The sequence below is a fragment of the Nicotiana attenuata genome, unplaced genomic scaffold (genome assembly GCF_001879085.1).
Source record: "Nicotiana attenuata strain UT unplaced genomic scaffold, NIATTr2, whole genome shotgun sequence".
In the NCBI taxonomy this organism is placed as follows: Eukaryota; Viridiplantae; Streptophyta; class Magnoliopsida; order Solanales; family Solanaceae; genus Nicotiana; species Nicotiana attenuata.
This window is the reverse complement of record NW_017670276.1, coordinates 480,760-504,216: the sequence shown is the minus strand read 5'-3', so window position 1 is coordinate 504,216 and position 23,457 is coordinate 480,760. Positions and strand designations below refer to the sequence as shown.

The 23,457-nt window shown below is 41.6% G+C and overlaps 1 protein-coding gene across 1 annotated transcript; it reads left to right on the top strand.

Moving 5' to 3' along the window:
* The first annotated feature begins 5,237 nt into the window (after positions 1-5,237).
* LOC109237118 lies at positions 5,238-5,807 on the top strand. Its single transcript, XM_019403378.1, has 2 exons — positions 5,238-5,477; positions 5,529-5,807. The coding sequence occupies exons 1-2, from the start codon at positions 5,238-5,240 to the stop codon at positions 5,805-5,807; spliced, it is 519 nt and encodes a 172-aa protein (XP_019258923.1).
* Positions 5,808-23,457: the final 17,650 nt, after the last annotated feature.

Genomic DNA, 23,457 nt, shown 5'->3' with positions numbered 1-23,457 from the left:
AGAACCCAATACCTCCCCAAAACACACAAAACCAACATCCACAAAATCCTCCTGCACCAAATCAATACGCAACTCCACCCCAAAATCTCAATCCATTACCAATACCCACTGAGCCACAACATCACTATCAACCAATTCAGTACCCACCAACCACCACTTACCACACTCCCCAAAACATACCACAACCCACTGCCGATCCTCAAAACTCAAACAGTGACCATCATTACACCCAAGTCCCTGGCACCCATCAAAGGAACCCTATATACGTAGAAACAGTACCTCACTCTACCCAACCAATCTCCTATACACGAGAATCTGCCGAGAAGGGCCTGCTCATTAAAAACAGGGTTGAAGAAGCTGACAAGCTGAGTTCAGGGTGTTGAAGACGACAGAGGAATAGAAGGTTTAAACTTTGAAGACCTATGCATACAGCTAGATGTAGAACTACCGGAAGGATACAAACCTCCCAAGTTCAAGATGTTTGACGGCACAGGTGATCCTAGGTTCATCTGAGGACCAATTGTGACAAGCTTGTCTGGGTCAGGAAAGATAAAAAGATCCAAATGAAGCTGTTTATGAGGAGTCTTATTGGAGATGCTTTGTCCTGGAACATCAGCCAGGATCCCAAGAAATGGTCCAATTGCGTGGGTATGGCGTCGGATTTCATGGACCGGTTCAGGTTCAATACAGAAAATGTACCAGATGTTTTCTACATCCAGAATCTTAAGAAGAAACCCACCGAAACCTTCCGCGTGTATGCTACTCGTTGGAGGTCGGAAGCGGCCAAAGTCAGGCCATCTTTAGACGAGGAACAGATGAACAAATTCTTCGTTAGAACACATGATCCACAATATTAGTTGATGGTTATCGAAAACCATAAATTCTCTGATATCATCAAACTTGGAGAAAGAATCGAAGAAGGAATCAAGAGTGGGATGGTAACGAATTTTGATGCACGACAGGCCACAAATAAGTCATTACCATCAGGCAGCATATAAAAGAAGAGAGATGTTGGGGCAGCAATGGTGGCTCATGGCCCGAAATCTCCACTTACCTATAAAGCACCTCCACCCACATATCAAACACCTCCACCCACATACCAAGCATCACCGCCTACATATCAACCCTCATCTCCTAGATATTCCCAACCAGCCACTGTCCATCACACTTATAACTCTCAACCGGCCCATTTCTAGTCACCTCCAGCTCGCCAAAACTTTCCAAGACCAAGAACCAATTTCGACCAACGCCACCCAGACAATACACAACCATTGCTGAACCCATCGACCAACTGTATGAAAGGTTGAAAGCCGCTGGTTATGTCACCCCCATTCCTGCTGTGGCATTGGAAAATCCATCCCAATGGGTCAATCCAAACAAAACTTGTGTGTACCATTCTGGTATGAAGGGGCACACCACTGATGAGTGCCGAACATTGAAGGACAAGATCCGGACGCTAATCGACAATAAGGTCATACATTCCAAGGGAGCCGCACCTAATGTCCGCAACAACCCCCACCCTGATCATAGAGATGGTGGAGTACATGTGATAGAGGCGAACAAAGAATGGGACCCTGCGGGGTCGATTGGACTTATTCGAGAAGGAGAAGACTTTGAAGTTCCAGTCACACTTACGCCTATCGTGGTACAGATTGAGTCACCAATCGAGGTCGAGGTAACTGCACCGGTTCCATGTGAGGTAGAGGTAGCTCCACCTGCGGCCACCCCTGCTCCATTTGAGGTAGAAGTGGTCACACCTTTCACTGTGACAGTGTCAACCACACATCCTTTTGATTCAAAAGCAATACCCTGGGATTATGTTGCCGAAGCTCAGCGAAAAGGGGAGGCAAAGATATAGGAATTCGATGCTGCAGAAGGGATGACTAGGACTGGAAGAGTCTGTACACCTGAACATTTAGGAAGACCAAGTAAGGATGCCACTACCAAGCAGCTTGTCATTGAAACAGGGCCAGATGAACTGTGGAGGAAAGTACAAGCAAATGAGTATTCCGTTATTGACCATTTGAACAAAACCCCAGATCAGATATCCATCATTTCACTGCTGCATAATTCAGAGGCACATAAGAATGCCTTAATGAATGTGTTGAGCGAGGCTTATGTACCCAATAACATCACTGGTGGAGAAATGGCCAACATGGTGGGGCAAGTACTGGAAAGTCATAAGATTATCTTCCACGAAGATGAGCTACCACCTGAGGGGTTGAATCACAATCGAGCATTGGATATTACAGTGCAATTTGAAAACAAATTCATTGTCAGGTGATGTGTCGGAGAATTTCGGCACATTTCAATACAAATTGCTTAGGTTTTAGCTTGTTTTGAATGCAACTATCTCGTACACTTATGTAATTTTAGTGTTTTTGCAGTACATGAGGTTCAAGGACCTAATAGCATGTAAATGAAAGAAAAAAGCCACAAAAAGACAAGAAAAGAGCAAAATGCAGCACAAATGTAGAAATGCGGTCCAAGATGCGATCGCAAATCCCACATGCGAGTCGCATAATGCGCATAACATCGCAAACCACAACAGAATGTTTGCCAAAGTCCAGTGCAAGAAATACGGTCTAGAATGCGATCGCATAATAGGTTTGCGGACCGCATAGTGGACCGTAAACTCATAGAGAAAAGTCTGATGGTGGAAAATGCGATGCGAAACGTGATCGCATAACTGGAATGCGGACCGCAAATCAACAATGCGAAGACGACCTAGAAACTAGGATTTTGAAATGCGATGGGCATGAGGAGAATGCGTACCGCATGTCTGTTATGCGACAGATATGCGGGCGCATATTTAATCTGAAAGGCAATTTTGTCCGATTTTTGTTCCGAATTTTGGCCCTCTATAAATAGATTTATGGGGTTTTGTGGGCTCATCTTGTCTAACTTTGGAGCTACAATACAAGGCATTAATATTCCTCTCTTTTGGAAGCTTTTGGGGTCAAGAATCTTTCACTTGTAAGCTTTATGGCATTTAATATTCTCTTATTTTTGTATTTTAGTATAAGTAGCTAACTTTAAATACTAAGGTTGTGGACCCTAAATGGGTGTTATGTTAATGGGTGTTTAACATTGAATATATATATATATATATATATATATATATATATATATATATATATATATATATATAATGGTTGGTTGTTATTTATTTACTTCTCATTCTTCATTTATAGTTGGTGGTTGCAAACATTACCAAGTGCCATTAAATTCTTGCTTTGCTTGGGAAAGTGGGAATTTGGTAGAAGTAAATATCAAAGACTCAAGGCTTTAAACCTTGTTTAACAGAATCGCTTAAGAACAAGTGTGTTTTATTTGGCATATATTGATTGTTCGTAATTATAACTCTTTTATATTTGGGAAAATCATAAAGAGGAAATACTACCCAACTATTGGAAAATATTGGATAGTCATTTAGACATCATTTGCATATCAGAAGGACCTTCCATTAGAAATATATCATATTAACACCGATAGCATTGATTTTCATTAAAGGGGACACAACCTTGGTTTCTTTAATCAAATTATTTACATTCTCAACATTACAATTAGCTATTACTTCAAACCAAAATCAATTCATACTCTTGTTACCATTGATTCATACTTTTGTTACCGTTAACCAAATAGAATTACGACTTTAGTCAAGTAACACGCTAATTGAGTAACCTTTTCACACATATTCCCTGTGGGATTCGACCCCAACCTTGTCGCGTTATTATATTTGACATCGACCGCCTTACATATTTAATTAAAGGATAATTTTAGTGTATCAAATTTTGGCGCCGTTGTCGGGGAATACGGTTTTGAAGTTATTAATTAGTGTGTGCTTTACTTTACGTCTTATTCTATTCCATCACACTTTTCTTGTTTTGCTTGATGTTGATAGGAAAACATGGCCGAATATGATGAAGACATAGAGGCAGAAATGGAAGAAAATCCTTTTGCGGACATCGAGGAGTACATTGAGGATACAAATGCTATTGTACCTCCGGCCGTTGGAGCTGCAACTTTCATGGTGGAACACGGTTTAATCCTTATGCTCAAAGCGGAGGGGTTTTCTGGAATTCCATTGATGATGATCCAACACAACATCTTAGAAACTTCTTGGGTGTGTGTGCGATGCATAAGCAGGACAATGTCTCTGATGATGCCCTAAGGTTGCGATGCTTCAAGTACTCACTAGCTGGGGATGCAAGGAAATGGCTTCAAAATCTGCCACCAAACTCCATCATTATTGGACCGAACTTGTCCGTGCATTCTTAGCCAAATGGTTCCTGCAAAGTAAGAAGTATGAGCTCCGGGATAAAATCTTCTTTTTCAACCAAGTACCGGGAGAACATTTACATGAGGTATGGGATCGTTTCAAATTATGTTTGGTGAGGTCTCCCAACCATGGTTTTTCAGATTCTATCTTGTTAGAAAAATTCTACATTGGCATGGATCCTATGAACCAATATATAGCCAAGAATGTAGCTGACGGATCTTTCATTGACAAATCATTCGCAAGGGTGACACAAATCCTTGACAAATTGGCAAAGAATAACCAAGCAAGGCACTCCGAGGACACCACAGGTGGAATTACATATGGGTCTCCTTCCTTGAGCAACATGATCAAGGAAAATCAAGAGAGAGATCAAGTGATTGCATGGCTTGCTACAAATGTCAATGTGTTGACAAAGATGTTCACTGAAAGCCAAACGAAGAAGGTAAATGCGGTGGAAGATTTGCAACCCATATCAAATGAGGATTTTGAGTAAGCAAATTATGTCAACAGCTCTCAAGGAGGATATCAATAGAAACAATACCAAGGTCAAGGACAACAAAATTAATGGAGGCCTAACCCGCAAGGCCTAGGTAACCAATAGTGGCGAAATGACCAAGGTAGCTCACATCAAGGAAATTGGAACAACAGCAACAACTTCGCAAATCGGAGCTCAAATCCTTATGTTCCCCCAAAGGGTCAATATTAACATCAAGGTTCCTCAAGTGATTCCAAGTTAGAAAGCATGCTTGAATGGGTATTGCAAAATCAAGAAAAGTCCGACACTTCCATGAGGAATATGACCGAGCTGGTTGGTTCTCATACCGCATCCATCTAAAAATTGGAGATGCATATGAGAGATCTTTCTAGGGAACAGAACCCAAAGCAAAAAGGGACACTTCTAAGTGACACAATTGCGAACCCAATGGGTGGTTGAAGTGTCCCAACTTCTCACATCATGGAAATTACTACTCGGAGTGGGAAGGTACTACAAGGAGAAATTGAGCAAGCGATTGAAGTGGAAGAGTCCAAACAAGAGGTTGAGGTTGAAGAGCCAATGGCTGTTGAAGTTGAAAAGGTTCCGGAAGAAGTGAAAGTGCAAGAAGTGAATCGGGAAGAGGTAAAGGCAAAGGTGAAAGAGACACCAAAAGCTCCACCTCTTATTCCTAGACCTCCTCCTCCTTTTCCTCAAAGACTTGTGAGAAGGGTTGATGATAGCAAACTCGAGAAGTTCTATGACATTCTCAAGCAATTATTGGGAAACATTACATTCTTGGAAGCTTTTCAAGAGATGCCGGGTTTTGCCAAATATTTGAAAGATTTGATCACCAAGAAGAGGACCACCAAGAATGAGGTGGTGAACATGACTGGCCGGGTTAGTTCCATTATTGCCACAACCACCGTTCAAAAGAAAGAAGACCCGGGAGCTTTTACTATTCCATGCACTATCGGGGCGCGTGATTTTGCAAGAGCCCTTTGTGATAATGGGGCTAACATTAACTCAATGCCGCTTGCCATTTACAAGTAAGTGGGGTTAGGGATGCCAAGGCCCACAAGTATAAGGTTGCAAATGGCCGATCGTTCCATAAAGAGACCGGTGGGAATTGTTGATGATGTGATTGTAAAAGTGGGGGAGTTTCATTTACCCGCCAATTTTGTGATCCTTGATTGTGCGGTTGACAAAGAGATCCCTATCATTTTGGGGAGACCATTCCTAGCCACGGGAAGAGCACTAATGGATTCGGAACGGAATGAAATCAAATTCCGTGTGAATGATGAAGAGGTGACATTCCAAGCAAGCAAGGTCATGAAACTACCACATGAATATGAAAGCATCTCGGTGATTGATGTTGTTGATGAGGTGGAAGATGCGATCGAAATGAAAATGGAAGAACAATGCCTCGGTGAGGCGTTGGCGGCTATTTTTGTGAACTTTGATGGTGAAGATATAGATGGGTACATGGTGTCGGTCAATGCATTGGAGGGGATTGGATCCTACACTTATGCTCCTGCTATGCTCTCTCTCGACTTGGAGAATAGGTCCACACCTCCCGCAAAGCCATCTATTATTGAGCCACCACAGCTAGAGCTCAAACCACTTCCATCGCACTTGAGGTTCAAATTTCTTTGCTCAAATGGTACTTTACCGTAATCTTTCTTTTTTGTTGAATGATGTGCAGGTAGACCAATTATTGGAAGTCTTGAAGGAGCATAGGAAAGCCGTTGGATGGACAATTGCGGACATCCGACGGATTCCCGTAGGAATTTGTGAACACAAGATCCAATTGGAGAGCGAGACGAACCACGTGTGGAACATCAACGACAGTTGAACCTATCAATGCAAGATGTGGTGAAGAAAGAAATCATCAAGTGGTTGGATGTCGGGGTAGTCTACCCCATTGTCGATAGTTCTTGGGTGAGTCCGGTGCAATGTGTGACGGAAAAGGGAGGCGTGACCGTGATTAAAAATGACAAAAATAAGCTCATCCCTACAAGAACGGTGACCGGATGGAGGGTATGCATAGATTATCGGAAGCTTAACAATGCCACATGCAAAGACCATTTCTCTATGCCTTTTATTGATCAAATGCTTGATCGGCTAGAAGGAAGGTCATTCTATTGCTTCCTTGATGGATATTCCGTCTACAACCAAATCAACATATCATTGGAGGATCAAGAGAAAACGACTTTCACATGCCTGTATGGAACTTTTGCCTTTAGCCGGATGCCATTTGGTTTGTGCAATGCTCCGGCTACTTTTCAATGATGCATGATATCCATTTTCTCTGATATGGTGGAGGACTTTCTAGAAGTCTTCATGGACGACTTCTCGGTGGCAGGTGATTCTTTTGAGCATTGTCTTAACAATCTTAGACAAGTGCTTAAGAGATGTGATGAGACCAACCTTGTGCTCAATTGGGAGAAATTTCACTTCATGGTGGATGAAGGCATTGTGTTGGGGCATAAAATTTCAAAGCATGGCATAGAGGTCAACCGGGCAAAGATCGAGATTATTTCTTAGCTTCCTCCACCTACTTCCGTTAAAGTTATTCGAAGTTTCTTGGGCCATGCCGGGTTCTACAGGAGCTTCATCAATGATTTTTCCAAGATTGCAAATCCTATGTGCAAACTCCTCGAGAAAGATGCCAAATTTGTGTTTGATGAGAAATGCCTCAAAGCCTTTGAGGAATTGAAGCAAAGGCTCACCACGGCACCTATTATTGTCACACCCGGTTGGTCTGTTCCTTTCGAGCTCATGTGTGACGCCAGTGGTGTAGCTATTGGAGAAATGCTTGGCCAACATCACAACAAAGTTCTCCACCTGTATATTATGCAAGCAAGACACTCAATGGGGCGCAAATGAATTACATGGTAACTGAGCAAGAACTTCTTTCCATTGTCTATGCCTTTGAGAAGTTCTAGGCTTATTTGTTGGGATCCAAGGTGATAGTGTACACAGATCATGGAGCTCTTCGCTATCTCTTGGAAAAGAAGGATGCAAAGCCTCGGTTGATTCAATGGGTCTTGTTGTTGCAAGAATTTGACTTCGAGGTCAAGGATAGCAAGGGAACTCAAAATAAAGTGGAGGATCATTTATCAAGGCTTGAGGAGGCATGGGGACCAAAGGGAGATCATGAAATCAATGATGCATTCTCGGATAAACACATATTGGTACTATCTAGCACTTTTGCTCCTTGGTATGCCGATATTGCTAACTATTTAGTTAGTGACCTTATTCCGGCCGGGTTGAAATCCTATCAAAAGAAGAAGTTTTTGAGAGACTGCCGGCAATACTATTGGGAGGAACGATTCTTGTTCCGTGTTTATGATGACAATATTATCAGAAGGTGTGTTCCGGAAGAAGATATTATGCCAATTCTAAAGGCATGCCACGACTCACCGGTTAGGGGTCATCATGGAGGAAATCGAACGGCGGCTAAGGTGCTTGAATGTGGTTATTATTGGCCGTCAATCTATCAAGATTCCAATCAAATGATCAAGGCTTGTGACCAATGCCAAAGGCAAGGATCAATCTCCAAGAGGCATGAAATGCCAATGCACTTTGTGATGGAGATAGAAATCTTTGACGTGTGGGGAATTGACTTCATGGGTCCCTTTGTAAGCTCTTGTGGGATGAAATATATCTTGCTATCTGTCACGCCCCAAAACAGAGGGGCGCGACCGGCGCTCGACTGGGTAGCCCAGTCAAGGGAACCTGGGTGCCTTTCCTATCCCACGTGTTACCCCGTGATTTCAATACTCATTATTCAAGTGAAACATCCATTTATGATTAAACACATTCTTACGAGTCATAATAACATACATGCTCACTTTACCTGATCTACAAGTTATACTGCCCAAAATACATAAGTACATAACCCACGTTTTCCTGTCTACGGAGCCTCTAAGTATACAAAAGAGTGTTACAATACTTGCCGGTAACAAGGCTCCGGTTAAACCTTACACAAATATCAAAATAAGGCTCTGGGAGGAAAAGCGGCATGAGCCACGCAGGGCCCCGAGAGGAAAGGGGCTCACCAATACAGCTGACGGAAAGTGGAGGAGGTGCTATTGTCGGTGGACTGGAGTACCTGCTATAGAACCACCTACAATCATAACAAGAATGTAGCGCCCCCGGCAAAAGGGACGTCGGTACATTTGAATTGTACTGGTATGTATGGACAAACTTTATCCCAAGTAAAATCAATCAATATATAGATAACGAACAGTAATAGTATCAACAATCAATGCACATGAAAGGAACAACCAAGGCCAAACAAGTTTCACAATCTCTCTTTTTCCCCTTTCAACATCATTTAATCATATCAATGATTTCACAAACTTTCATTTCGATAGTGATAATGATCACATTCCATCCTTATTACCTCGGCCACCCTTATCACCCCAACCCACAATTTATCATTTTGTGTTGCGGCGCGCAACCCAATCCCACCGGACAATCACATTTCACACAACAACAATAGTTCACAGTTCAATCACATGGGTTCAAGCCATCCAGAATATCATTTCACAACAACAATAACAATTGAGAAAGAGTTTTCATTGACATCAGTACATAACAATTGAGAAAGAGTTTTCATTGACATCAGTACCATTTTCATCATATATACAACATCCCTTACCACATAAACATATTCACACACACACTTGGTTTGTTGCCATTTATTTATACCATCATATCGGGACGTTTAACCAACAATGATCAAGGCATATTTATCACAAGAATTCATGAAATAGGCCATCTTGCCTTAACACCCGTGAAACAACCAAAATTCATAAATAGTCCACATAAGTAACACATACCAATTACTCGTACACCAAACAGGGTGACTTTAAAAAGGTTAAAGTTAGCCATACATACCTCAATTTCGCCCCTTAATGATACTACAATGATCCAATACACTTACGCAACTTCAATCTACAATACAACATTCAATGGGACCAATATTAGTAACAAATTCCATAACTTATGCCATTTAGGCATATTATCAAACACCTTGTAGGTATAAATCTTTTCATTTCATAACCATAGTATTAGTTCATCCATCTATCACCATTAACTAACAATTTATTCCACCATCATTCCTAACCAATTTATAACTTCCAACAACATATGTATGATCATCCATTCATACCCAACCAACAATTCATATCAAATAATCACCCTTTCAATCTCTACAATAATTATGTATTTATATTGGGAACTTATGGCTTCCCATCACTACACCAAGAGTTCCAACACTTAATTCATACTCATATTCCGGTAATATGTCTATATATGTAAGTCTAAGGGTAAAAGATTACCTCTTGTAGACCAAATATTGAAAGACAACTTTTGGGATGTTCTTGAGATTTTGAAGAAATCCTATGAAATCCAATCAAAACCATGTTTTAACTAGTGATTGAGAGGTGAAATCACCATGAAAACAGACTTAAAAACTCACCTTAGGTGTATGATTGGATACCTTGGTCGGATTGGGGATGGAGAGGAGCTAGAGAAATGACTTAAATACTCTCATTTCCCGTCCTTAGGTGTATTTTGAGGTCTGATACTAGTGCGCCCGTGCTAAGGCCGCGCTAAGGAGGCAGAATACTTCCCAATATGCGCGGCCGCGCATATGACACATGTACAGTAAAATGGTCATAACATTCTGTGTACACCTCGAATTGACAAACGGTTTGATGCGTTGGAAATTAGACTCAAAAAGCTTTAATTTGATAGGTTGTGTATCCCACAACTACTTAAATACACATAGATATTCTCGTCCAAAGTGAGGTCTTATGCGTATTCATTTGAAATCTTAGCCTATTATGAAATTTTCTAACTTGGCTTAGACTTACGCTTCCCTTTGGACCTCACATCACTTATTACATGACTCATACACTTATTCACCACATCAAATTCATTTGCATCATATTTAAAGCACATAAAATATTACAATTAGTCTACCTGGCACCCCGAAATCCTATATCGCCTAGAAACTTTTTCTGGGGCCTTACAGATTCTGTGGACTATGTGTACAAATGGGTTGAAGAAATTGCCTTACCAAACAACGAGGCAAGGAGTGTGATCACATTCTTGAAGAAAAATATATTCACTTGGTTTGGCACTCCTAGAGCCATTCTTAGTGATGGTGGGTCTCATTTCTGTAACAAGGCTTTCAAGGGGCTACTTGAGAAATATGGTGTCAAGCACAAGGTGACCACACCTTATCATCCGCAATGAAGTGGTCAAGTTGAGGTTTCCAACCGGAAGATCAAGAGCATTCTAGCAAAAACTGTTAATGCAAACAAGACCGATTGGTCAAGGAAGCTAGATGACGCATTGTGGGCGTACCGCACGGCGTACAAGACTCCTATTGTTACTTCTCCTTATCGGTTAGTCTTCGGAAAAGCTTGTTATCTACCCGTGGAACTGGAGCACAAGGCCATGTGGGCGTTAAAGAGGTTGAACTTGGACTGGGTTGAAGCTGCAAATTTGAGGTTAGCAAAACTCAATGAAATGAAGGAATTCCGTTCCATGCATATGAAAGTGCAGCTATGTACAAAGAAAGGATGAAGTTCGTCCATGAAAAGAATATCTTGAAAAGAGAGTTCAAGTCGGGTGACTTGGTCTTGCTCTTTAACTCAAGGCTCAAATTGTTTCCGTGCAAGCTCAAATCAAAATGGTCCAATCCATTCAAAGCGGTCAATGTCTCTCCTATTGGAGCTGTGGAACTAGAATCGGAAGATGGGCTCCGGACATTCAAAGTAAATGGCCAAAAAATCAAGCACTACTTGGGCACAGATGGAGAAAAACATTTGGTGGAACAGTTGGCTCTCCAAGATGGTCCATGCCCGACTGATGAGTGAAGAAAAAGGAACACCAACTTCATTGTGCGCGACGTTAAATCAAGCGCTTCATGGGAGGCAACCCATGTGTGGTAACACCCTTTTTGTTCTTTAAATTTTTAATATTTTTTGGTAGATATATTTAATTGAGCAATTTAAAGTGTGTATTAGAGTGCAGGGGATTCAAAAGATCATAACTCTGGGTAAGATTGCATAAGAAAGGGAAGAAAAATCCCCGTGTAAAGTTTGGTGGAAATATGCGGTCGCATTTTCACTATGCGGACCGTATTTTGGTCGCAAACCAAAATAATGAGTTTCGCTAATATTGCTGGTAAGAATGCGACACAGTGGTGCACTTCACGGACAGTATTTCAACTATGCGATCGCTTTGTGCACCGCATTTTTGGCCCTTCAGCAAGTCACTCGAACCCCCTGCATGACACTTATGCGGTCCCATAGTGTGTTATGCGGTGACTTACCCACTGCAAACTCATCAGGTATGTCTTTGCATCCCTTCATCTCTCACCCATTCAAAACAAAGCAAAAATAAAAAGATTTTTCTAACAGAAGGAAAAAAAGAAAAAAAGAACGAAAATAAGAGAGAGGCAAACAAAGACCGAAAAAGAAAGGGAAAAATGGCTAGTGGAACCTTACAAAGGACGGAAACCAATTCATAATCCCCCTAGTGTGCTTACTCATCTTCACTGGTATGTTTCCTTGCCCTAATTTTTCATTTTCAATTTCACATATGTTTCTTCTGTGTTTCTTTTCTATTTTATTTCTTTCTTTTTGATTGTGTTTTTTTAGTAGTTGTTTGCCCATATTGTGATAGACTTTGGGTACGAAACATATTTGGGGTGCTGGGTAACAAGAATTAGGACCGCCATTGTTGAGGGTAGAATTAACTTGTTGGGAACGATGACATTTGCGGCTCGCAAAATCAACATGCGGTCCGCATTTTTACCGCATAACTGAACCATAGATTGGCTGAGGAAGATGATAAAATGCGGCGAGATTGCGATCGCATAATTGATATGCGGACCGAAAACTCACCGCATACTAACACAGTGTACCCAGTTTCACAACATGATTTTTTTGGCCATATTGCGATCGCATTTCCTGCTTTGCGGTGGAATTTGCGATCGCATTTCATGATTTGGTTTTCTGAGTAGTTAGGTTTGTAATAGTTATGCGGTCGCATAACCCATCACATACTTGGATCATTTCAAGAGCTTGCAAGTTTGCGACAAGTTTGCGGTTTGCATAGTGGTTATGCGACCGCATACCTGTCGCATTCTTAACTTCTTCTTTGGTTATTCTGTTTTCTTTTCACTGTTGCCTACTCGGTTTCTCACATGGTATTTCTGTGCAAATATGGCTCCCAAGAAACATGCATCCTCTTCCAAGAAAAAGGTCTCCACCAGTCGTCAAGCAACACCATAAAAACGTCCACGACCGGATTCTACTACGGCACGTCCCTCCCAGTCTGATGAGGATAAGACCTTGCCTTCAATAGACCTATAGGAAGAGGCAAGAAGAAAGAGGGGAGATGACTACCACCTCTGGTTTGCAATTGATGGTTCTAGGGAACTCTATAGAGAAAGGCTAACAAAGTGAAAAATCCTTGCCGAGAAACAAGTGAGCATGAACAGACTCAAAGAGCAGTACCCCCATATTTGGGAGAACATGAAAGCTAGAAAATGGGAGTGTTTCACTGAGTTGTCGTATGACTACAATGAAACCCTTGTCCGTGAATTTTATGCCTCATACGGAGCTTCCAGGACTGCCCACCGCAAGCGCAACAGGGTATTCAGTGATACGGTATTAGTTCGGGGGAAAGACGGGAGCTGCAACGCTAAGTCTATTAATAAATTTTACATCCCTGACTGGAGCCCGGGCACAACTGAGCACCAAGCCGATTGGGTAAACCGGGAGAATGAGCAGAGTTGGATATCATCTATAATAGCAAAGGGGACCCCTGCTTGGATCAATCCTGTGCACAAAATATACAAGGAGGATCTCACACGAGAGGGTCGATTTTGGCTTGGTTTTGTCACTTCTCGACTGATTCCGTCCACAAATGAGACTGACATAGGCATTGTGAAGGCTCTACTCATTGCATGCATTATGACGGGAATCAAGATCGATGTGGGTGCCCTTATCTTCCAAGAGTTAGGGATCTGAGCAAGGCAGACAACCATTTCACTGCCATTCCCCTGTTTGATCACAACCCTCTACAAGGCTGTGAACATCCCACTCATACTACACTCTGACAGGACAGGGAATGTGCCGAAGGATATTGACATCACGCGCATTAGTGATGCTGTTATTCCCCCAGAGGTTCAGACTCCGATTCCAGTCGATGTAGAGACCTCAGAGTCCAAGACTCCTATGTCTCCTCAGACTCCGGTCGCATCCACTTCCACTGCACAGCCCACCTCTCAGTCTACCATTTCTCAGCCTTCTGCTGCACTGCCACCCGTCTTGAGGCTTGGTCTCATTTCTCAGCATGCTAATGCTAAGGTAGACCAGCTTCTAAAGACCCTACCGAACCTCATCAAACAGGCCTTGACTCCTATATAGTCCTCAGTGACAGCACTCCAACAACAACAAACAACGTATGGGGATCGCCTGCAACAGCTTGAGTTGAGAGTTGAGAGGATAGAGGGAGGTGAGGTGAGTGACCTACCTAAGCTCTGGGAGGAGGTTGCCACCATGAAGACCGAGATCCACAAGATGCAGACATAGGAGTTCGATATATCATCCCTCCCTCCCAAGGAAGGTACGAAGGGAGCAGACACAGCAACGCCATATTTTTATCTTGATTTCGTTGCTCTGATGGCAGACATTGCACCTCAGACTACCGGGGCCTCCCAGCATCTAGCTCCTCCTTTATGTATTGATATTCCTGATAAGGAGGTTTCCAAACGCTCTACTGAGTCCGAGGGTGAGGAGGCAGATGAGGGCAAGGATGAAGAGGATTCATGGTCCACGGATGATAATGGCCCTCAAGAGAAGGGAAATCATATCGCTGCTCTTACAGGTGAGGACGAGGAGCAAGAAGAGATTCGGATGGCGATACAACATTCGCTAGCAGATATGGCCGCCCCTGCAGATCCATTGGTCACTCAGCCATCAGCGGGCGAGGCTAGCGGCTCACAGGCCCCAGCTCCAGTATTGGGCCAGCCAGAGATCCCTCCTCCATCAGTGGAGGTCACTCGTCAGACCGAGATCTCATCGGTCCCAGCTTCAGCATTAGAGGGTGACCCCACCATCACTCAGCCGGCTGCCGACTCCCATAGCGCTTAGTGCGCCTCAGGGAGCCTCTTAAACTCTACTTTATGTTCTTATGCATTAGGGACAATGCATGTTTTTTAGTTGGGGGTGGTAGCCTTGTATATACTTTTGTGACATTGGCAACTGTTGTACATATTTATGCTTTTGTGTTACAAACAAACTTATGTACTCATGTGTATTTTGTGATTCTATATATGTTAGTGTTTTGTGATTTCCGTACATAAGTTATGTTATACTTGTGCATATAAAAAAAAAACAACAACAAAAACAAGTAGATAGTTGTCAATGGATTCCCCTTGGTTTTTCTTCGCCAGGTTCTTTTCCAAGAGTGTAATAGTAGAACCAGGACAGTAGAATGAAACATGTTGACCGATTTGGTGTAATTGTCTAGTCTCAAGCATGTGTGTCTGTATATAGCGTATACCCTTCCAAATAAAAAAAAGAGATCAACTGTGTGAACTTGAGGCTCGCTCTGTGACGCTATGTCTACCTAGAGTTATACATGTATATATGATGAAAGCTTTGAGTTGCCAAGTGTTGACTCGAGGGCTTCAAACTATGTGAGACAAACAGTTCGTGTGCCATATGTGTGAGTTCTTTGTGTAAATAATTCTTGTGTTTGCTTCTGCCATCTAGAACTTGCCCTGTTGGTTTTTCAATGCTTATAATAATTACATTTGGTTGGAAAAATGACCTTAGGCAGTCTATGTGATTTTTTGGAAAACCAGTTAGCCTTTCAAGCTACCCATTATACAGATAGTATCACTAGTCACCCCATTTGAGCCTTTAACCTTTTCTTTGATTACCTCATTACCAACCTTTCCCTTTCTGTAAAATAATTTCCTCTTTTGAACTCGTTCCTCCTTGAGCATTAAGAATGAGGCTAAAAGCCTAAGTTGGGGGTGTGGCGTCAAGCCGGAAATGGGGTAGGTTGTGCAGTGAGTGTAGAAAAGTATACCTCAAAGTGTCAAACAACTGAAGCTCCAAAAGCAGAAAAAAGAAAAGAAAAAAGGGAGAGAATTTCTTGTCTATATATATATGGAGTCTGCTAAAAGAATTGAAGGGGTAGTTAAGGTGGCTAAATGGTGGAAAAGTTGAAGCTAATAAAGGCTATGTGGTTTGAAAAGAAGCAAAGATCAACAAGAAAGAAAAAATTGATTAGTGTTCAAGGAGGGTGTAGTCACTTGTACCTAAATGCTTATCCGACCTTTCCCTAAACCTACATTACAAGCTTAAAAAGTCCTTATGTGATCTCCAACCGAGCGTTCTTAGAATTAAGCGACGAATTAAAATAAGGGCAAGCCTATGGTATGGTGTGTTGCAACACTTGAAACTCTTTTTGAGAGTGAGTGTATGCGTGAATTCGTCCCTTCTTGTTGTCATTGTAAATATTTTGATTTTGGGACTTTCTTTCTAGTGAGGGCAAATGAACTGTGATGTTGGATAGAAGTTGAATTTTCGAATCAAATGCAAGTGCACTTAGTTGAGGGTAACATTTTGTCAAATTGGTCGATGCTCAAAGTTTCACAAGTTGTTTATTTTTCCTTGTATATATTGATGGTTCAGGAAGGGTAAAACAATTGAAGATGCAGGCTTGAAGTACTAACAACAAACACCGTCCATGTTCACTATTGTTTGATGACAAGCAAGAGTTTAAGTTGGGGGTGTTGATGTGCCGGAGAATTTCGGTACATTTCAATACAACTTGCTCAGATTTTAGCTTGTTTTGAATGCAATTATCTCCTATACTTATGTAATTTTAGTGTTTTTGTAGTACATGAGGTTCAAGGACCTTGAGCATTGAAATGAAAGCAAAAAGCCACAAAAAGACAAGAAAAGAGCAAAATGCAGCACAAACGTAGAAATTCGGTCCACGATGCGATCGCAAATCCCATATGCGAGCCGCATAATGCGCATAAGATCGCAAACCAAAATAGAATGTTGGCCAAAGTCCAGTGCAAGAAATGCGGTCCAGAATGCGATTGCATAAAGGGTTTGCGGACCGCATAATGGACCACAAAATCATGGAGAGAAATCTGATGGTGGAAAATGCGATCGCATACCTGGAATAGGGACCGCAAATCAAAAATGCAAAGACGGCCTGGAAACTAGGGTTTTGAAATGTGATGGACATGAGGAGAATGCTGACCGGATGTCTGTTATGCGACAGATATGCGGTCGCATGTTTGACCTGAAAGGGGATTTTTGTCCGATTTTTGTCCCGAAGTTTGGCCCTCTACAAATAGATTTATTGGGGTTTTGTGGGCTCATCTTGTCTGACTTTGGAGCTACAATACAAGGCAATAATATTCCTCTCTTTTGGAAGATATTGGGTCAAGAATCTTTCACTTTGTAAGCTTTATGGCATTTAATATTCTCTTGTTTTTGTATTTTAGTATGAGTAGCTAACTTTAAATAAGTGGGTTTTATTTTGCATATATTGATTGTTCGTAATTGTAACTCTTTTATATTTGGGAAATCATAAAGAGGAAATACTACCCAACTATTAGAAAATATTGGGTAGTCATTTAGACATCATTTGCATATCAAAAGGACCTTCCATTAGAAATATATCGTATTAGAACTGATAGCATTACACTTCATTAAAGGGGATACAACCTTGGTTTCTTTAATCAAATTATTTACATTCTCAACATTACAATTAGCTATTACTTCAAACCAAAATCAATTCATACTCTTGTTACCATTGATTCATACTTTTTTTTACCGTTAACCGAATAGAATTACGACTTTAGTCAAGTAACACACTGATTGAGTAACCTTTTCACACCTATTCCCTGTGGGATTCGACCCCAACCTTGTTGGGTTATTATATTTGACATCGACCGCCTTACACTATTTAATTAAAGTGTCATTTGAGCGTATCATCCGGGTCTTGATTGACGGAGGTTCAAGCCTCAATATTCGTCCTTTGGACACTCGACAAAGGCTGGACAAAGGTTTTCATGAAATACAGGTAGAACGCATGAATGTGAAAGCTTTCGATGGGTCCCAAAGGGCCACAATCGGAAAAATCAAACTTTGCTTGCAGATGGGGCCAACTTGGTTTGATGTCGAGTTTCAGGTGTTTGACATACCAGCCTCATATAATCTCCTATTAGGCCGACCCTGGATTCATGCCACTGGGGCCGTGCCTTCAACACTACATCAAGTCATGAAGTTCGAATGGAATCGTCAGGAGGTGATAATTCACGGAGATGGGAGTAACCCCATTTACACTAGTCAAACCATCCCAATTAATGGACATAGAGGATGGCTAGGAGGGGAAACCTATCATCACATTGAACGGGTCAATGCCATCGAGAAGGACAAATGGTGGAGCAGTAAAATAGAAAGCACATTGGCCTGGTCTGGATATGAACCCGACAAAGGGTTGGGAAAGAACCTCTAAGGTATCACTAAATCAATACGGCTGAAGGGTCATGGTACCACGTTTGGGCTCGGATATCAGTACACATGGTAAGAATAGAATGATTGGTCGCCTCCATGGCGCGGACCGTATACCCTCTCGAGCAACCAGAGCCACATTTAGATCAAGCTTTTCACAAAGCTGATACAATATGAGGGACTGCAGAAGAGGAAGCATTAGCTGGGTTGAAGGATCTGTTCTTGGAGGATGAAGACATGGACTGCAGTTCCATCATTGAGGAGGAGGAGGAAGAAGGCCTCACCATTCAGACCATGGAGAAGGGAGTTGGTCTTAGGAACTAGACCGTCACACCGTTTCGGGCCCGACGAGTCCCCGAGTAGCTTGGCAGATTTTCTTTCTATAGCAATTCTAGGCATTTGAGATTTTCAGTAATTTTGATTTAAAGACTTGCTTGTTTCAAAATAAGTGAACGATTCGCCGATCCGCCCTTATCTGGATGTTGTTGAATTTTAATCAAATGCATTTGCTCTTTATTATTAATTACTATTTCTATACTTTTTCTTTCTACATCGTTATTATTAATTTTCCTGATGAACCGGTGACTGTGACATGTAACGAGGCAACGCAACATGAGAATAGTGATTCAAATGAAGAAGATGAGATACCCGAGGAAGTTGTCAAGGAAGTTGGAAACTTTGAGAATAAGCCTAAGTCCAATCTGGACGAAACTGAGCAGTAAATTTGGGGGACGCCGAGACCGTCAAGGAAACTTGTATCAGCATTCATTTGTCACCAACAGAGAAAGAAGAGTACATCCGATTCGTAAAAGAATATGAGGACATATTTGCATGATCATATGATGACATGATCGGTCTAAGCACGTCTATAGTGGCTCACAAGTTGCGTACTAATCTCATGTGTCCTCTAGTGAAGCAAAAAGCCAGAAAATTCAAACTAGACATTAGCTTGAAAATCAAAGAGGAAGTTACCAAGCAGATCAAAGTCAAAGTTCTCAGGGTGGTTGACTACCTAACCTGGTTAGCTAACATTGTGCCAGTTCCGAAGAAGGATGGGAAAGTCAGGGTATGTGTTGGCTATCGGGATTTAAACAGAGCAAGTCCCAAGGATGACTTTCCACTGCCAAACATACACATTTTTATCGATAACTGCACCAAGTATGAACTCCAATCCTTTGTGGATTGCTTCGCGGGTTATCACTAGATCTTGATAGATGAAGAAGACGCGGAGAAAACAGCTTTTATCATACCTTGGGGAGTATACTGCTACAAGATGATGTCATTTGGTCTAAAGAATGCTGGGGCTACCTACATGAGATCCATGACAACCATCTTCTATGATATGATACACAAGGAAATAGAAGTGTACGTGGACGATGTAATTATCAAATCCAAGAAAGCCTCAGACCACATAGCGGACTTGCGAAAGTTCTTTGACAGGCTAAGGTGGTATAATTTAAAGCTGAACCCCGCAAAATGTGCATTCGGGGTTCCCGCAAGAAAGTTATTGGGATTCATTGTCAGTCGCTGAGGAATCGAGCTGGATCGATCCAAAGTCAATGCTATTCAGGAGTTACCACCGCCTAGGAGCAAAAAGGACGTGATGAGCTTCCTTGGACATCTCAATTATATCAGCCGCTTCATAGCACAGTGCACAGTCATATGTGAACCCATCTTCAAGATGTTGAGGAAAGATGCTGAGACAAGTTGGACCGAAGATTATGAGAAAGATTTTGACAAGATCAAGGAGTACCTGTTCACACCACCAGTTCTGGTACCGCTAGAGTCGGGGCGGCCTTTGTTTCTCTATATATCTGTATAAGATGGAGCCTTCGGATGTGTTATGGGACAACATGACGAGACAGGGAGAAAGGAGCAAGCCATATATTACTTGAGTAAGAAGTTCACAGCTTATAAAGCACGGTACTCTCTGCTGGAACGCACTTGTTGTGATTTGACCAGGACAACTCAGAAATTGAGGCATTACTTCTGTGCCTATACTACATACCTTATATCTAGTATGGACCCTCCGAAGTAGAAATTTCAGAAACCCATGTCGACTGGGAAATTGGCCAAGTGGTAGATACTGTTGAGCGAGTTCGACATCGTCAATGTAAGTCAAAAGGCGGTCAAAGGACAAGCATTGAAAGGCGGTCAAAGGAAAATACGAACCCTTGAAAATCTATTTTCCTGACAATGAAGTATCGTTCGTAGGAGAAGACATTACCGAAGCATACGACGGTTGGAGGATGTTCTTTGACGGAGCTGCAAATTTCAAAGGAGTGGGTATTGGAGCAGTTTTGGTATCAAAAACGGGTAAACATTAGCCGGTATCTGCTAAACTCAGATTTCCCTGCACCAATAACATGGCGGAGTATAAAGCCTGCATACTAGGGCTCAACATGGCAATCGACATGAATATCCAGGAGCTGCTGATGATCGGTGATTCAGATTTGCTTGTGCACCAGGTTTTAGGAGAGTGGGCCGCAAAGAATTCCAAGATATTTCCATATCGGCACCATGTGCAGGAATTGAGAAAGAGGTTCACGAAGATAGAATTCCGACATGTGCCCAGAATTCAGAATGAGTTCACCGATGCATTGGCCACCTTGTCTTCTATGATACAACATCCAGATAAGAATTATATTGATCCCATTCCAGTGAGGATCGATAATCAGCGAGCATATTGTGTTCGTCTTGAAGATGAAACTGATGGAAAGCCTTGGTTCCATGACATCAAGGAGTATTTTTCAAAGGGAGTATATCCGGAGCACGCAAACTACACTCAGAAACATACGCTCCGGAGATTGTCCAATCACTTCTTCCACAGCGGAGGAAGTCTGTATAAAAGAACTCCCGATTTGGGATTGCTAATATGTGTCGACACAAAAGAAGCTTCTAAACTGCTTGAGGACGTACATGCTGGGACCTACGACCCACATATAAATGGTTTTGTCTTAGCCAAGAAGATACTCAAGGCTGGTTACTTTTGGATGACCATGGAAAAAGATTGCATCCAGTGTGTCCGCAAATGCTTCCAATGCCAGGTGCATGCCGATATTATAAAAGTGCCACCAAACAAGCTCAATGCAACAAGCTCACCTTGGCCATTCAATGCCTGGGGAATGGATGTTATTTGTCCAATTTAGCCCACTACTTCAACCGAACACAGGTTTATTTATGCTCTTCCCTTCATTTCACAAGACTAAGCATCGTCTTTTTAACATCATATTATTGCATCTCATGGGGTGAGATATCGCCAATCTATCCAAGGGCGTCATAGTCCAAAAGGCATCATCCTCATAGCCGGAAGACACCATGCCATGTGTTGAGGATCTCTCTCAAATTTGCATATCATTATTCAAAGGCATCATGGTTCGGAGGCACCATCTACATGGCCCAAGAACATCATTTCATGGCCTGTGAATCCCTCACCAAACAATTCATGGCCCAGGACATCATGGTCCGAGGACGTCATTCTTTAACCGTCCAAAGACAACCTTCATGGTCCAAAGGGAATCTGAATCATGTTTAAATTTTCGCACAAATACATTTCGGCAGCATCATTTCATCTGCAGATGACCAGCAAGCAAACACTATCCTAGCAGGAGCGACCTCGCTCCAGTTCTTTCAAATTAACTCAAACACTCACCAAAACCGCTCTTGCTTCTCGTATCCGTTCTTGTAGTGACTTCATCGGTATATTCCACCAATGAATTCAGAACTACACTTGGCCTGATTCCTGTAAAAATAGGGATATGTAGCCAACTCAAGACCAGAGTCCGGCCTCCATCTTTCAAAAAACACCCCATTTGGTCAAAATTGGTTATCATTTATTTACCCGAAAACTCCTTTATCCTTCCCGGGTCTGTTGATACCCAATTTTTCCTTGTATATATTTTACATATATATACTTTCAAAATATCATATGCAGTAATAAGCATGTATAAGCATTTTTATAATTTTTCTATAATTTTTAAAAGGCCCCAAGTTGATTTATTTCTTCCCTTTTTATTCATAAAATCTCCAATAATTATCCATCAAATTATTTTTATGGTGATTTAGTCATCTAAATTCTTTATATATGCCAAAATATTATTTAAATATTTTAGTGCATTTTTTATAATTACATTTATATTTTTAGGCTAAATTGCATATCTTTGCAATAATAGCCCTACTAATGCATAATTACACTATTGATGCATAAAATGATTTTTTATATTATTAAAATGTTAAACAACTATTTTAAATCATTTTAGTATACGAAAATATTTTTTTAGAAATCATTTATTAATTTCCATAAATTATATATGATTAAAAGTGGCTATTTAAAACCTAGCCAATTTTTATTTCAATTTCAGCCTTAATTCTGACCCATGCCCATCCCAATTTTTGAACCTAAATCTACCCAGGCCCAAACCCCTACCTAACCCGACCCAATGCTTTATAAATCCTGGCCCGGATTAAACCTTTCCTTAATTAACCTAAATAACCCCTTCCCCAAACCCCTCTAACCTAATTAATTTTCCACCTTACTCCGCCACCCTCAGTTCCCTTTTCTCTCAAATGCTCTCTAACCTAACCCTAAGCAAACCTTGCTGACACTCGTCAATGGCCATCTCCAGTGACTTCTCACCACCTCCCAGGCCTCCAATGGCCTCCCTCGCGTTAAGCTTGCCATCTCCAGAGCCCTCAAGGGACCGGGGCTAGTTGACTTGCATCCATGGTTCCTCTCTACCCTTTTCCAGACCATTCCAGTGTGATTCCGAGTAAGATTGTTTATCGTAAAAATGGTAACAACAATTAAATTTGTAAATGGGATTCTAAAAATATGCGATCTATTGTCGAGCTAGTTTGTGAGGGTGGTTAGTGCTAAAACGTGAAGTATAGTGATAAAGATTGAGTTAATCAACGAAATAATCGAACCAGTAAGGGGATGTTTCCCGGGCGCAAAGACAACAAATGGATACCTCGGAGCCGATCCTTGAGCCTATCTCGGGCTTATCGAGGATAGTCGGGAAGGGGATAACAAGTAAAAATATAGTTGAGCCAAGCTCTATACTATCAATATTGAACAAAATAATGAAGAACAGGCAAGGAAATAATAAAGTGCTAAGGAG

Bases quoted from the DNA above. Each gene is read 5' to 3' on its own strand.
- LOC109237118 (XM_019403378.1), top strand. From the start codon at position 5,238: ATGGAAATTACTACTCGGAGTGGGAAGGTACTACAAGGAGAAATTGAG. The intron at 5,478-5,528 runs GTGAGAAGGGTT...GACATTCTCAAG, and splicing joins CTCCTTTTCCTCAAAGACTT to CAATTATTGGGAAACATTAC.